Source organism: Rhagoletis zephyria, unplaced genomic scaffold (assembly GCF_001687245.7).
Source record: "Rhagoletis zephyria isolate East Lansing unplaced genomic scaffold, Rhagoletis_zephyria_1.1 Rzeph_scaffold_04417, whole genome shotgun sequence".
Taxonomy (NCBI): Eukaryota; Metazoa; Arthropoda; class Insecta; order Diptera; family Tephritidae; genus Rhagoletis; species Rhagoletis zephyria.
Window position 1 is genome coordinate 1 of NW_016161500.1, and position 15,940 is coordinate 15,940.

Below are 15,940 nucleotides of genomic sequence, written 5' to 3' on the forward strand. Positions count from 1 at the left end.
AATTGATACCCATCATTGGCGTATTTGTAATCATAATACCGAAATCGGATAGCGCTAAATTGATGACCAGCAGGTTAGCAGGTGTGCGCAATGATTTCGTCGTCGCAAAGATGTAAATCACCACNCAAGCCGCCATACAGATCGCACATGGCCGGTCCCAAGACCCAGGTCTCGAAGTACAAATTGATACCCATCATTGGCGTATTTGTAATCATAATACCGAAATCGGATAGCGCTAAATTGATGACCAGCAGGTTAGCAGGTGTGCGCAATGATTTCGTCGTCGCAAAGATGTAAATCACCACGCCATTTCCACACCATGAAATCATGCCGATTATGATCATGTACGCCGTTAGGATTTTCGCCCACATGGGATCCATAGCTGGGAATTGATTCCAGTAGGGGTGCACTAAGTGTGCCATATCGGGCGTCACCTGTAGGATGGGATAGTGAGAGTGTGTGTGTGTGAGAGAGAGAGAGAGAGAGAGAGAGAGAGATAGTATATGTATATTTAGGCAGGTAATAAACAAATTTTAGTTATAATGTGGGAATTCCTCTTAACTCGTGAATAATAATCATTAAAATTTTGATCTTTCGCTTCGGAATTCCTGAGGTTTTCCAGATTTCCTCTAATTTAAGGGAATACTCCCATATAGTTTTTTCTTTTCATAACTTGTTGATATTAATATCTTACCTTGTCTGTGACTGATCCATTAGACAGGGCGGCAAAATGTGGCCCCAAAGCTTGTAAACTGCTCAATCTATTAAAAATAAAGAATTCAGAGTAAGATTCAATAAGAAAAAATTGCAATATTAATAACTCTGTTAAAAGCAAAAGTGCAGGTAAGTGACGATCAGAGAGAGCTCTTACTCTGAACGCATTCATACTACCTAAATCTATAGCAAGCTTTAAAAACTTCTCCCACGACATATGTATGTTTTGTTCGTGACTGGCGTAAATCAGCGATGACTAGAGCGAGCGCGCGGTTATAAAATCTACAGGAAGCTTTCCTTTATGACTGGCCTGCAACTATCTTAGCCAGAATTTCCCCTGATAGTCGTAATCAGTGGTTCCCAACCTTTTCCAGCTGGCAATCCACCTCTACTTATCGTAATACCTCCACGGTCTATCGTTTCATGATGGGGTAAAGAACCTAAATTTGTATGGCATCCCTTCCTTATGTATAAATAATTTACCATCAAATATTGCGAATATACGCTTTTAATAATTTTAAAAATTTTTAAATTTAAAATATAGTTCGATCTATAATGGAAACCGCACTAATAAAAGTATTAAAGCTTGTACAAAGTTAACGAAAATTAATCAAACTTCAAAAAAAAATCCTTAAAAATTTTAAACTTTTTGTTAAGAATTTTCAGAAAATTTTCAAGTATGCAGTTTTGTAGCTCATTCTATTTTAGTAAAATAAAGTGGAAGTTTCAGACTGAAGTCGAAGTATCGGCAAATAAAAACGAATGCAAAATCAGAAATTTATATTTAATAAGTATCGAAATTAATAATTTTTCATCGTCCTTCGAAAAAAATCATAGTTATTTTTTTTTTTTGATAACTTTGGGAAATTTTCAAACACAATGTTCATATTACAGGCAATGGACGTTGGCATCAAATAAATAAAAAAAAAAAATATGGCCGCATACAAAATATCTGTCGCAGCTATTTTGTAATTTTTGAAATTACACGTTTTTTTTTTTAATTCTGAAAGTAATTTTCAAACAAACAACAAAACCGACTTCAATTCTCATGTAAAAATTTAAGAGTATCGTTAATTTCTTCATGATCAAATATTCCGATTTGAACCAAATTAGTACGGAACCAACTCTGAGGTACCACCTTTCCCTTAAAAAGTGTTATAGAAATCGGTTAACGTGGTCCAAAGTTATATGCGGTAACATACATAAAAAAAATAAAAAAAATATTCCGGCGAATTGATAATGTCCTCCTATTTTTGAAGTCGGTTAATAATTTTAGATAGTTCAAAATGTTAAAATTGAAAAATTTCTCCTTGCTAAAACGAACGAATCTAGTTTAATAAAACAAGTGACTATTATTAGAGAAACTAAAATTCCATTTTTATAATTTTTATTGGAGCACACGAAATTCAATCTGATATTGTTATATACATGAAGAAAGTAATATATATTTGCATAAGGAATACTGTGCAAAAATCTCCCACGCCACTTTTTAATTACTTCTAAATAACAGGGCTTTAAATTAAGGTCTGCGTGTAAATGATTTCAATTATTGCTAATTTTCAAGGATATTAGTCCTTATGCACCAAAAAATTTAAACTTTTTTAATTGTATAGAATTTTTTCTTTTTATATTATACCCACATTGTTATTCTGTTATTGCGCTGAGTTTTTTAAATAATTTTTTTAATTAATCATATTTTTGAAAATTTCAAGGTCCTTTGAAAGTCCCATCAAATCAAAACCACTCTACGAGTAGAAGTTTTCTCTGAGTCACCAAAACACTTTTCATTTACACTTGTAATTGAGCATACCTCTCCATTGTGTAGGTGTTGTTGTTGTTTTTGTTTTGATTATAGTTGTCGTACTATATCCCTATATGTGCTTTCGTCCAGAGGATTTTCTATTTAATTTACGTTCAAAAAAGATGCAAATTAAAGAATAAATCTCATTTCTTTCAAAGTAAAGTTTTTATATATTTTTTTTTTTGTATTTATTTTCCCGGTAGATTTCCGGAGTGGACTGTTCGCGGCGATCTTTCGTTAGAACCTGCAGGCAAGCTGTTTACTACTGTCGTTTTTATAGTTTCGTTAGACTAAGACAAGCTTTAAGCCAAATATACTTAATTTCGTTAAATTAAATTATAAACTAGCCAGCGACACATGGCACGAACGCATGTAAATATTATGTATGTAAGAGTGCGTGGGAGCGAAAGAATAACTAATGTTGAATAAATATTTATTTAAAAACCACGTAAAATAACTTAAGCCATGCTTGGTGATGATAATGACAATTGAGGCGTTGCTGCTAAAGGCTGATACATATAAAAATAAATAATGATCATAATAATGATAATAAGTAAAGGCGCTTTCTTCATTTCAAAGCCAATAATTTCTCTAAGCTTATTTATTTATGTTCACGTTTCATCTTCTCCTACTCTGTATGTACTTTTATACATATTTATGTGCATATACCAAAGCAAATATATCGAAAGATATTAACCACATAGTATGTATGTACGTATATAAATATTTAGTATATATGTACGTTCTTTGGCTCACCTGGACGCCTCTTCGGGGCTATTTGTTTATGTAGAATCTTTTAACGGTAAATTTTTCTGCCGATGCCAATGTCAATAGAACATTTCAACGGCTTCGCAAAAGTGTTTCAATGTTTTGCCAACACTTCGAAAATCATGTATTATTAAATATTTCATTATCATCGTTGGCTTTTATCTACTACATATATGCATACATATTTATTTGTAAGTATATGTACTTGCATTTGCGAGTATTTAAGAATGAAACAAAGCATATTCGCCTTCTAAGTCACACTTGACAGCGATCAATAATCTTCGGCGGTACAGCAGGGCGTATGAGTGACACAATAAAAGTAAATAATCTCTTTACTGGGCAGTTATGAAAGAAAATGTGTTCAATATACTTCTTAAAAAAAGACAGAGGATATATTTGGTATATTGCTTAACTCTATGCAATGGCGATATGGAATTTGTCTTCTCCAAACAAAAAAAAAACGAAAAATTCCATTAAGATATAAAAAATTTAAAAATCTGTGCAAAGATTGAATAAATTTAAAGCTGCAAAATAGTCTCGCGATACTATAAAGAGTTTCTTAAGAATTCCTTAATAATCTCGAAGAAATCCCAAAAGCCTTAAAAAAATTTTGGAGTTTTGAAAAACTCTCAAAATTTGGAAAGTAAATAAGAGCGGCTAAACAAAGGTTAAATGTACGGGTATGTATGCGAGGTGAGCTAAGCACTAAGCTTAGGGAGCAATAGGGGGAGATAGTGGGAGGTTAAAATTCGATTTTTCCGAACTTCGAAAAACGCCCAACCCGATTCGAAGTTCGGTGGGACAAATTCGATATAATCAAATTTTTCAAAAAAAAAAAATTCTGGAAATTTATATGTTTGTTTATAAGAATAATAACTGAAATCGAAAAGGAGATTGAATTGAACTTATGTTAATGTGACTAATTATCCTTATCGCTCTTCTTTGCTTCATTACCAAAAATAAATATGTACAAATAAGAAGTCTTTCTTCTCAAATAATACAAAACAAGGAACACAATAAAAGTTCGACAAAATAAAAAATATATGAAGAAATCGAAAACTTTATTATGTAGCAAATTTCCATCAAAATTTGAAACTTTTCAATAATATAATTTTTTAGAATTTTTTTGAGTATGCAGTTTTGTAACCCATTAAATTTTAGTAAATTGCAAGTTTAAAGTTGATTTTTGATTTGATTTTGATCCAACATACATGATTTTTCCATACAAACAGACAACAAAATTGCCAAAAATCAACGGCAAGTCCCAGCTACTTAACATCTGCAATTTGTTATACTAAAATTGAATGGCCTACAAAACTTCATATTAAGGGTGTTTCTAAGATATCCAATTAAAAACATCAATATTTTTATGTATGTCGAATTTCGCCCATTTTTTGTACAAAGTTTGAAATTTAGACTTATATGGTTTTTGTTAGATAACAAGCTACACTTTCACAAAAAAAAATTATAAACAATAAATAATGAAAGGAAAATAGCCAACGACTCAAATGGCTCTTCCCTATTTATATTTTCGCCACTGTATGTATGTAAATACATAACCGACTTGTTACTTTGATTGACTTGTCTGCCTTGCTGACCGACTGGCAACTCACTGGCTGCAAGCTTCTACTCCCTGTATCGTTCTGACTGACCGGCTGCCTCGTACGGTGAGTGGTTGTCCTTTAGTGCTTCCCTTCAGAAGGTATCTTGTCTTTAAAACGGCCTACACACACTGATGTTGACGGGTTTTCAGTTATTTTATTTAAAGAGTGTGGATCTCTTGTTGAACCAGTACGCCGGATTTTCAGTCGGTCACTTTCTTCTGGTGTATTTATGGCGTATGTATGGAAAAAGCCAAAAATAACGTAAATTTTCAAAGATGGCAATAAAAATGATGTTGGCAATTATTGACGATTGCGAGGCTTCTTGAGTGCATTGTGAAAGCTAATCACTTACTCACTCACAAACTTTAACATTTATAATATAAGGCTTTATCCCGCAATTCTCGGACTAAATCTAGTAAAACTGTCAAATAACAAAAATGTGCTCACAGCAAATACGGGATCGATTTCACGGTAACAAATATGGTAACAAATTTTAAGTTTCAACTAGGTACGGGATCAGGCCTATTAGTAGGTTTTTCCTGTACGATTTGGGAAATATTTAATACAACGTTTTTATATCAACTTTTTAAAAGTTCGTTTGCTGTTTTATTTTTTTGTTCGATTTTTTTTTAAGTCTTTGATGACATTGCACTTCATTGTTTATATATGTATGTATATAAATAATTATACCCATATACAATATTTTTTCGCTTTCGCTGTTGTTATTATTGCTTTTATTTTTAATCTTGTTGCTGTTGTTGTTATTGTATTTGTTGCTGTCATTAGCATCGCTGAGTGCGGGCACACAAACTCCAACCACTTATGCCTTGGACTCGGATTCGTTGGTGGTGGCTTGCGATTGGGCATCGCTGGACTTGCCATCGTCAACCTTGCCGAACACACAGCATGGGCATTTCTCTTTCAGCGCCAAACGGTATTTAGGATGGCTAATTGTGAGTGAAGAAAGAGAGGGAGAGAGGGGGTTATTTGTGTATACAAAAGTATATATTTCTCGTCCGAAAGGATTACTCCTCTATCATATTCTAGTATTCACCTGATACCGTAGACAATGGGATTATAGCAGGCAGCCGATTTGGCAAAGCAAGCACCCCAGATGGTATTCAGTGGAGTCAAGCCCTCGAATTCGAATAGGCCCATGCCGTTGATCACCGAATATGGTGTCCATGCCATGAACCACAGCGAGATGGTGACCAGCGCCACCTTGGCCAATTTGCCCTCGGCACTCTTTTCGGCATCCTCAGAAGAGCGCAGGGATTTGACATTCATTTTCTTGGCCTGTTCGCGCATGGCTTTCTCGTGAGCTGACACAGCCTAGTTAGTTGATGAGTGCATTAAAAGATTTACAAATCAGCGTTGAAACACCACTATTTAAATACTTACAGCAATGATGAACCAGTAGGAATAGCAAATCAAGAACAGCGGCAGAAAGTAGACAAAGATGGTGTAGAAGATCAGATATGAACGTGGATTCCAATCGCGCTCCAAATAATCAATGCCGCATGAAGTCAGATTACCCTCAGGCACGTACCTAAAGCGAAAAGTTGAAATAAGCGAAAAAATACAATTTAAATTATTTCCTAACTCGTTTATCGCACTCACCGACTCCAGCCGAACACCGGCGCCAATGTCCAGATGCTGCCCATAGCCCAGATGAAAGCAATTTTCATTAGCGCCAATTTAATGGTCATTGGTCGACCAGCTACGCCCTTGACAATGACTTGATAACGATCTAGCGAGATCATGCACATCGACCAGATGGAGCTGCAGCCAAAAGCCGAACCCAAGGCGCCATAAAGATCGCACATGGCCGGCCCCAAANCACCTGTATGATGGGATAGGGAGAGTGTGTGAGAGAGAGAGATAGCATATGTATATTTATGCAGGTAATAAACAAATTTTAGTTATAATGTGGGAGTTCTTCTTAACTCGAAATACTGAAAAACTCAAGCCTCGTAAATACTGATCATTAAAATTTTGATCTTTCATAGCTCAAGCCTCTTGAAGCTTCGGAATTCCTGAGGTTTTCCAGATTTCCGCCAATTTAAGGGAATACTCCTAAAAAGTTGTTTCTTTTCAAAACTTCTTGACATTAATATCTTACCTTGTCTGTGACTGATCCATTAGACAGGGCGGCAAAATGTGGCCCGAAGGCTTGTAAATTGCTGATTCCATTAAAACTAAAGATTTAAGAGTATGGTTAAAAAAATATAATATAAATAACTCTGTTACAAGCAAGAGTGTAAGTTAGTGACGATCAGAGAGCTCTTACTCTGAACGCGTTCATACTAAATCTATAGAAAGCTTTAAAAACTGACACTGAAGATGGCACAACGCCGAAACCGGTTTGTCTCCAAACCAAATTTGACAAGGGATGACGGAAAATCGTTCCACATTACATCACACTCCTACCCTGTCGGAAATACCAACAACAAAAATGAGAACTTTAAAAACTTCTCCCACGATATTTGTTTTTTCGTAGCTGCCGTAAATTCGCGATGACCAGAGCGAGCTTTGATCATGTGCGCGCTGTCATAGAATCTATAGGAAGCTTAACTTTATGACTGGCGCATTTCATAAGAGAATTGATAATTCTGGTAACTATCTTGAAGGCTCTTTTCTGGCGGCCACTATAGTGTAGTGATCAGCAGCGCGCGCTACCATTCCGCAGGGCCTGCGTTCAAGACCAAACTCAAAAAATAAAAATAAAGATTTTCGAGTAGCGGTCGCCCCTCGGCAGGCAATGGAATACCCTCGAGTGTAGTCTGCCATGAAAAACAGCTTTTCATAAAAATACAATCGCAAAATATAAAAGAACACTTGGTAAAGTCACGAAATCTGTTTTTCTGTTTTTAAACAATAAAACCTAAAAATGAAAAGAAAATTATATTAAAAAAGGAAAAGCATTTAATTAAAAAAAAAAAAGAAAAAAGAGATCCGCTTCTGGAGGATTCGAACATCGGATCTCTCGGACATTGCGACTGGTGGAGCGCCGCGAGCAAAATGATAAGCAAGTGCTTTCAGTCAAAGAAGCTTTTCACAATTAAAGTTGACAAGGGAGCTGTTTGTAAAACTTTCGTGCCAGGATAAACAAAACCTTTCAAAAACAATAGGCCAGGTTTTTCGAATGTCTTACAAAAGGCTTGCAACTATCTTAGCCAGAATAGCACTGATAGTCTAAATCATTATTATTCTCTTGACAGTTATCTGGCTGTCATTTCTGAAATTTCAAAAAAAGGCTTGGTTGGCGTCCAACATTATCATATTGGCTAAACAGTTGGAACATATAAACCTTGCAACAACTTATGTACAACTACATATAGATGCAATATCTTTTCCTTGCGATCTATTGTTTTCGAAAGCAGGAGCAACAATAACCACGTCAAGAAATCGGTTGACTGGTAAAGATTTAAAAAACTTCTATTCTTTTTTAGCTGAATATTTTATTAATAAATATTTTCTTAAATAAGATTAACTTGTAATCCTTTCCAATTGCATGTATCTGTGTAAATACCATTCATCATTAAACATATAGTTCTGCTATATAACGGAGTTTTATTTATTTTCAGTTCCTACATTATTAAAATTAATTATTCGGAGTTTAGGATTCCCAGAGGATGATTAACTTGTGATAAAAAAAAAAAAAAATTTAACTTAATACTGAATACGCAATGAGCACCGATACGAGTAGGTATCGATACTTTAGGTCCGATATTTTTCAGGCATCGATACTTTTCTTCGATACTACTTCCAAGTAAAAGTATCGATACCTGCATGGTATCGTTTCATCCCTAGCTGCGCTTGATTGTATGTAGTTGGCTCACATGAAACAAGTGGAAAAAAGCAACAACAGTTTATAAGGCCAGCTGGGGTTATTGGATGGAATCCCACTGAAGAATCTGATAAGGAGATGTGGTGATCTTCGAAATAGCTATCACTTCTACCATTTTTGTAAATTATTGTTGTCTTTTCCACAATAGTTTTTCATTAAAAACGGCCTTAAGCTCAATAAAATTGTTGAACATATAGTTAAAATTTCTTGATATAAATCTTTAATCGTCTTAGAACTCAAAATGTTTATAATTGGAAACTATTTCGGGCTATTTCGAAAAAATCTCCAGGTTTCTAGGGGTAGTTTTTAGCCAGGATGTTGATATTTTTACCTTACCAAGCAATCTATGTAAATTAATAATAAATAGAATATGCAACTTAAAATTGAAAAAACAATGAATATCGATTTTCAAATTGTTCAACTATCCCCAAAAATTAAAAAAATTTCTTAATACTATATACCATCCTATTCTTTGTTTTCTATCAACGGGATTTCGTTACATTTTTTTAAATCCGAGTCATTACCGATTTTTCTCAAAAGTGGGTGCCCAAAACAGCTCAGAAATCATTACCGTACTCAACGAAATGGGTAATAGAGAGCGAAAGTTGGAACGTATGGGATCGTAAGTGTCTTCTTCTTCCTACCCGAAACAGCCCGAACTTTTACTCCGGGTAAAAATGGATAAAGTGCCAAAATGCATATCAGCTGTTTTTTGTTTACATGTTGCCTCCATTTACTTGGTGCTTTTAAGGAATAGTGAATGTAAAATCTCTATATGCTTAAAATCAAATTTGTGAAACCGAAATTACATTTCTAAGTGCATTTAAGTGACACAAACATGAATCCGTTGTTTCTCAAATTCTGGTCACGAAATGTGGTTTTTGCGTTCCCTACTTCTGGACTTTGTTCCACTTTTGAGAGCAAACTTTTCGCTTATTCCCTAATTACCGGATTCGGTCCAGATTGTTAGGGAAAGAACCTAGTATGTAATCGTAGTTGGTATGATTGCCGTACTGAGTGCCATACCTACATAAGAGCTTTGAGCTTGCGCTTGACATCTTGTTTTTTTTTTCTAACCGGTATGTGCTGCTGTCCGCTGTAGCCAAAGTGTTATATACAACTTTCTACAAGGAACGCGATGAATTGCCAAATGAAATGTGAAATGTCATAACTGGGCACTTGGTAAATCTTCTGAAATCTTTGTCAGATTATTTTTCGAATGATAGTAGTAATACTGGTTGGGTACAAAATTCATTTACAAAGCATTCATAGATCTTCAGAGTACTTCGACATTGAAACACTATGTCTCTGAAAGAGTTTTGGGTTAGTGTTAAGAGTAAATATCATAAAGTCGCTAAAAAAAACCATCTTACCTTTGCTGCCTTCTGCCACAACGTACTCTGTCCATAGAGTTCTCAGCTTACACTTATACAAAAAAAAATTCAGATCGAGATTGGATGCTACCCCAGAAGTGCGCATACAGCTTTCAGACATTATATCGAACTACTATTTTATACATTAATTAATAACAGTGAAAAAATTTCATTCTTCACATTAAAATTTAAAGTACATACGTATACTACTTCTAGTAAAAGTTTTTATTCATATTTGAATTGAATTTTTAATAATTTGATGTGGGGCTCCATAAAATTAAAGGTGTTTAGTAAGGGTTCCATCCTATTAAAAGTTTAAGAACCCCTGCCATAAGATGTGCTATTGAGTCTTTTGACCGCTTCAAATCGCCCGGTCCTATTGTACTTAAAGAAGGTTTTGGGCTTGTGTTGACGACCTTGAAACAGATTTTCACAGCGTCTCTTGCACTTGCTTACAACCTTGGAGGCTGGTTGATGTCGCCTTTATACCTAAGGTTGGTAATGATGACTATACTATCCCCAGAAGCTACAGGCCTATTAGCATGATATTCTTTATGTTAAAATGTCTGGAAAGATTGGTAGGGTTGCGTATTCGCAGGGAGGCGCTCTCATCACATCCTGTGTCTTTGCATCAACATGCCAATCAGGTGGACAAATCCTGTGCGACGGCTTTGCAAAATCTGGTTGCCAGAATTAGCAATACCCTCAATAGGAAGAAATTCACCTTGAGCATTTTTGTAGACATTGAGGGTGCTTTTGACAATGCCACCCTCGATAGCATTCTGCTGGTAAATTGGATTCATTCAATTCTGGCACAGCGGCTCATCAGAATTCAGGCAGAAGGAGGTCAATATTTCATGTACGGAATTAAAAAGGGCTGCTCTCAGGGTGGACATGGATGTTGGTATAACACTGAGTGGGGTGAGGTGGAAATTGCTGGCGGCAGGGATCTGAGCACTCTTGTGTTTTCAGTGCCACAGGATAGTACGCCACCATTACCTTTGTTGAAGAGATTCTATAATGTTGAGTTCCCTGAGGCTTAATGTTGGTTTAATACGAGCACTGAGCCTGGACTTACACTCACTCGAATCTTCACTGATGGCTCCAAAACTGACTCTGGCTCAGGCTCTGTGGTCTTCATCGAAGTGAATGGGGATAAGCTTCACTTTTCTCTTGGTTAGTATGCCTCGGTCTTCCAGGCTGAGGTATTTGCAATCCTCAAGGCCATGGACTACGTGGGGGGAAATAGGTGGAGGGGAGAGAGTTTACGTGTCTGCAGAGACAGCCAAGCGAATTAAGCAGATGAAAATCAACAACGAGACACTGTCCTGCTTAGTAGACACTGGATCTGATGTCTCCCTGTGGAAGTTAACGTCGACGGTCAGTATACACAACACACGTTCCTTCTAGTTCCCGATGGTAAAATAAATGTCGACGTAATTGTAGGCTACGACTTTCTAAAGAAGCGGGCGAGAAAGTCGATCTCAGTTTACAACGTAGTCGAACAAAATTCTGAAATTGATGTAGAATCGAAGTACTGGGAAGCAGTTAATCCGTTGTTTGACAACTATAAACCATCGAGTGTCCAGTCGAGCTGTCCTATTAAGCTGAATATTGTACCAACTTGCAGTAACATCGCCATTTCCGTGACAGTCCAAGTCGCTTATCAGCACCAGAAAACGAAGTAGTACGAAAGCAGGTCAACCAATTGCTGGAGCAGGACATAATAAGAGAGTCATTTTCTGAGTTTGCTAGCAAAGTCGTGTTGGCAAAAAAGAAGGATGGCTGCTATAGGCAGTGCGTAGATTTTCGCAAGTTAAACTCGTTTGTTCTAAAAGATAGGTTAGAAGAAGTTCTTGAAAAAAGGCAAAGCGCCAAATACTTTTGCGTGATGAACCTCAAAAAGTCCTAAATATGTACACTGCCTTCGTCTCACAAAGGAAGGGCTGTACGAATTCAATAAAGCACCATTTGGCTTTTGTAGTTCGCCGGTTTTTGCGCACAAATTCAAGCGTTAGAGAATTTAAAGACGGCTCTTGTAGCCGAACCAGCTTCACGTTGATGCATCCAAAAAAGGACTTGGAGTTACGCTCGACACCAAGTGGCACTCTATTTTTTACTGGAGCAGGAAAACATCGTCGTTAGAAGAAAAAATGCATAGCTATTTTTTAGAGGTGAAAGCAGCGTATTTGGCTACGAAAAAGATGCCTCACTATCTCATGGGTATAGAATTTATTCTTGTAACTGACTGCAGACAAACACGAAAAAAGATATACCACGCGAGGTTGTCCAGTGGCTGATGCATCGTGGAGCTAGCAGAATGAAACATGTCGATAGCTTAAGTCGATTGCCTGTTATGACGCTGACATCGGAGGTGCACGCACAAGTCCGAGGAGCACAATAAAAATACGACCAATTGGCAGCAGTTGCAGAAATCTTAAAACATAAGCAGTATGCCGAGTACAAAACGAAAAACGAGCTGATTTATAAGCAAGTCAATGAACAAGACCTACTATCCGTCCCTAAAAGCAGGGAAAAATAAGTCATTGGAAACGCACTCAACTTTGGATATATGGGCGCTCAGAAGACGATGCACGCAAGTAGGCAGGACTATTACATAACACACCTTGAAAATAAAATTATTAAAATAATCGCGAATTGCATCGAGTGTATTACGCGGAACCGAAAGCTGGGTAAGCAGGAAGGTATTTTGCCTAGCATCAAGGGGACAGCCCATTTGCTACGCTACACATCGATCATTTGGGTCTGCTAGATGCCACGTCTAGAAGGTATAAAGGTATCTACAAAATTTACGTCATTCGAAGTTATGTTTGGAGTAAAGNTATATACCACGCGAGGTTGTCCAGTGGGTTGATGCATTTGGGTCTGCTAGATGCCACGTCTAGAAGGTATAAAGGTATCTACAAAATTTACGTCATTCGAAGTTATGTTTGGAGTAAAGATGAGAAACGAAACAGATACCGAACTTCTGAAGATTCTTCAAGAGAACTCCTCTTCTCTCTCTCTCTTCTACATTAAAGGATGCAATAAGATCCGTAGAGCAGTCGGAGCACAAATCCAGAAGGCACAGGCGACATATAAACTCAACTACGACAATAAGCGCGCAAGGGGCAGCATGGCTATCAGTTGTTGGACTTATTTAGTAGCCATCAAATTCACTCATTTCAATTTCACTTCATAAGCTGCGCGCCCTTTAAATAACAAGTAATTTTTAGCAAAAAACCGACTTAATAAAAAAAAATATATGTATATATATATGTAAATATATGTATATCATGATCCAACGATCAGATCTAAACCAGATTAGTATGGGACCATCCCTGAGACACTACCTTTCCGATGTAGAATTATCGAAGTCGGTTGACGCGGTCCAAAGTTATGCGGTAACATACATATATAAAAAAAAAAANGTCGGTTGACGCGGTCCAAAGTTATGCGGTAACATACATACATAAAAAAAAAAATATTCCGACGAACTGATGACCTCCTCCTTTTTTGGAAGTCAGTTAAAAACCAGACTATGTGTAGAAGTTTTCTCTGAGTCACTNCGCAATAAAATCCGTGGAGCCGTCGGAGCACAAATCCAGAAGGCACAGGCGACATATAAACTCAACTACGACAATAAGCGCGCAAGGGGCAGCATGGCTATCAGTTGTCGGACTTATTTAGTAGCCATCAAATTCACTCATTTCAATTTCACTTTATAAGCTGCGCGCCCTTTAAATAACAAGTAATTTTTAGCAAAAAACCGACTTAATNTGCAATAAGATCCGTAGAGCAGTCGGAGCACAAATCCAGAAGGCACAGGCGACATATAAACTCAACTACGACAATAAGCGCGCAAGGGGCAGCATGGCTATCAGTTGTTGGACTTATTTAGTAGCCATCAAATTCACTCATTTCAATTTCACTTCATAAGCTGCGCGCCCTTTAAATAACAAGTAATTTTTAGCAAAAAACCGACTTAATAAAAAAAAATATATGTATATATATATGTAAATATATGTATATCATGATCCAACGATCAGATCTAAACCAGATTAGTATGGGACCATCCCTGAGACACTACCTTTCCGATGTAGAATTATCGAACTCGGTTGACGCGGTCCAAAGTTATGCGGTAACATACATATATAAAAAAAAAAATATTCCGACGAACTGATAACCTCCTCCTTTTTTGGAAGTCGGTTAAAAACCAGACTATGTGTAGAAGTTTTCTCTGAGTCACTAAAACACTTTTCATTTACACTTGCAATTGAGCATACCTCTCCATGGTGTAGGTGTTGTTGTTGTTGTTGTTGTTCTGATTATAGTTGTCGTACTATATCCCTATATGCGCTTTCGTGCAGAGGATTTTCTATTTAATTTACGTTCAAAAAAGATGCAAATTAAAGAATAAATCTCATTTCTTTCAAAGTAAAGTTTTTATATTTTTTTTTTATTTTTCCGGTTGACTCCCGGAGTGGGCTGCTCGCAGCGATTTGTCGTTGGAACCTGCAGGCAAGCTGTTTACTACTGCTCTTTTTATAGTTTCGTTAGAATAAGACAAGCTTTAAGTCAAAGATAATTTCGGTAAATTAAATTATGAACTAGCCAGCGGCGATACGATTCTATGTAAGAGCGCGTGGCGCGGAAATAATAACTAATGTTAAATGAATCTATTTAAAAAAAAAAACATGTAAAATAACTTAAGCCTATGTTTGGTGTGATAATGAAAATTGAGCCGTCGTTGCACAGTGGTCCAATGTGCAAAGCTATAGTTTTTAATGAAATTTTTTGTTTATGAAATTTCAATAAATGTTTTATCAAATATGCAAGAATATTGTCTACTTAAGAGTAAACACAACATTGTTTAAAAAAATTTGGCTACATATAAACAAAAGCAAAAATTTAAAAATTTAATTGTGCGTGCAAAAGTAATTTGAACATTTTCAAGGCTCAATAACTTGTTAAAAAACTTTGTTTTAACTTAATTTTTTCTCACTCATTGTTTTAAGTAAGAAAATTTGGGAAATATAAAAAAACTCACTGAAGTGGACACACATATTTGTTTTGGAGCTGATAAAGTTTTAACTTTTTTGGTGAGTACCAAATTCTATGTTTTTTTTTTGGTAGATGAAATCTTTTTTATATCGCGAAGACAGAGCACGTACTATACTCATTCTCTCAACTGATCTATACTCTAATAGAATCCACAAAAAAATTCAGCGGCTGTCTGCGGCTCCCATGCATTTATTTTCTATTTTCAACATAACTCCCGAAATTTCAAGACGAGAAATTTTTATATTTTGGCTGTCGACTCCTAAAAATTAAAGACTTGATGGAAAAGTAGATTCTCTTTCTGGTAATATCAGTTCCAGATCTAATAATAGAATTACTTTGATAAATTGAATTCATATGCGCGAAGCCTAAATCAGAAATTGCCAAAACAACCTATCTATCAATCTTTGTTGTTTGATATAAACACAGGGTTGCATATATCATATTTTAATAGCCAATATTTAAGTGCAGCTTAAATGTATGATCTGAAAATGAATTGCTGAAGATAATCAACGGTCTATTAATTCTTAAATAGGCCATCTGAAATTGGGTCTAAGCTTGGTAAGCCGCCATTTTCAGCTGGTAGGCCAACTAAAAATTTTGAGGGTTGCTGCCAAAAAGTTAAAATAAGGGGAGCTTTTGAGCTTTCGAAAGTTATGCACTTTTTTGGTCACTGAACTATCACTTAAAAATTAACACTGGTTTTTATAAATTGCACTTTTTATATGAGAAAACCGCAAAAGCCGTAACCAAAAAAAAAAAAACACTA

At 36.1% G+C, this 15,940-nt stretch overlaps 2 protein-coding genes across 2 annotated transcripts; both read right to left on the reverse strand.

Annotated features, from left to right (window-relative positions):
- Positions 1 to 74: 74 nt before the first annotated feature.
- LOC108370709 (opsin Rh1-like) lies at positions 75 to 2,770 on the reverse strand. Its single transcript, XM_017626088.1, has 3 exons — positions 2,525 to 2,770; positions 695 to 761; positions 75 to 434 (listed from the first exon to the last, which is right to left on the reverse strand). The coding sequence occupies exons 1-3, from the start codon at positions 2,530 to 2,532 to the stop codon at positions 75 to 77; spliced, it is 435 nt and encodes a 144-aa protein (XP_017481577.1). The 5' UTR covers positions 2,533 to 2,770.
- A 2,687-nt stretch (positions 2,771 to 5,457) lies between these two features.
- LOC108370710 (opsin Rh1-like) lies at positions 5,458 to 14,618 on the reverse strand. The gene is made up of 6 exons (XM_017626089.1): positions 14,397 to 14,618; positions 7,010 to 7,085; positions 6,508 to 6,746; positions 6,289 to 6,436; positions 5,942 to 6,219; positions 5,458 to 5,834 (listed from the first exon to the last, which is right to left on the reverse strand). Exons 1-6 carry the CDS (start codon positions 14,402 to 14,404, stop codon positions 5,708 to 5,710), a joined length of 876 nt encoding a protein of 291 aa, XP_017481578.1. The 5' UTR covers positions 14,405 to 14,618; the 3' UTR covers positions 5,458 to 5,707.
- Positions 14,619 to 15,940: the final 1,322 nt, after the last annotated feature.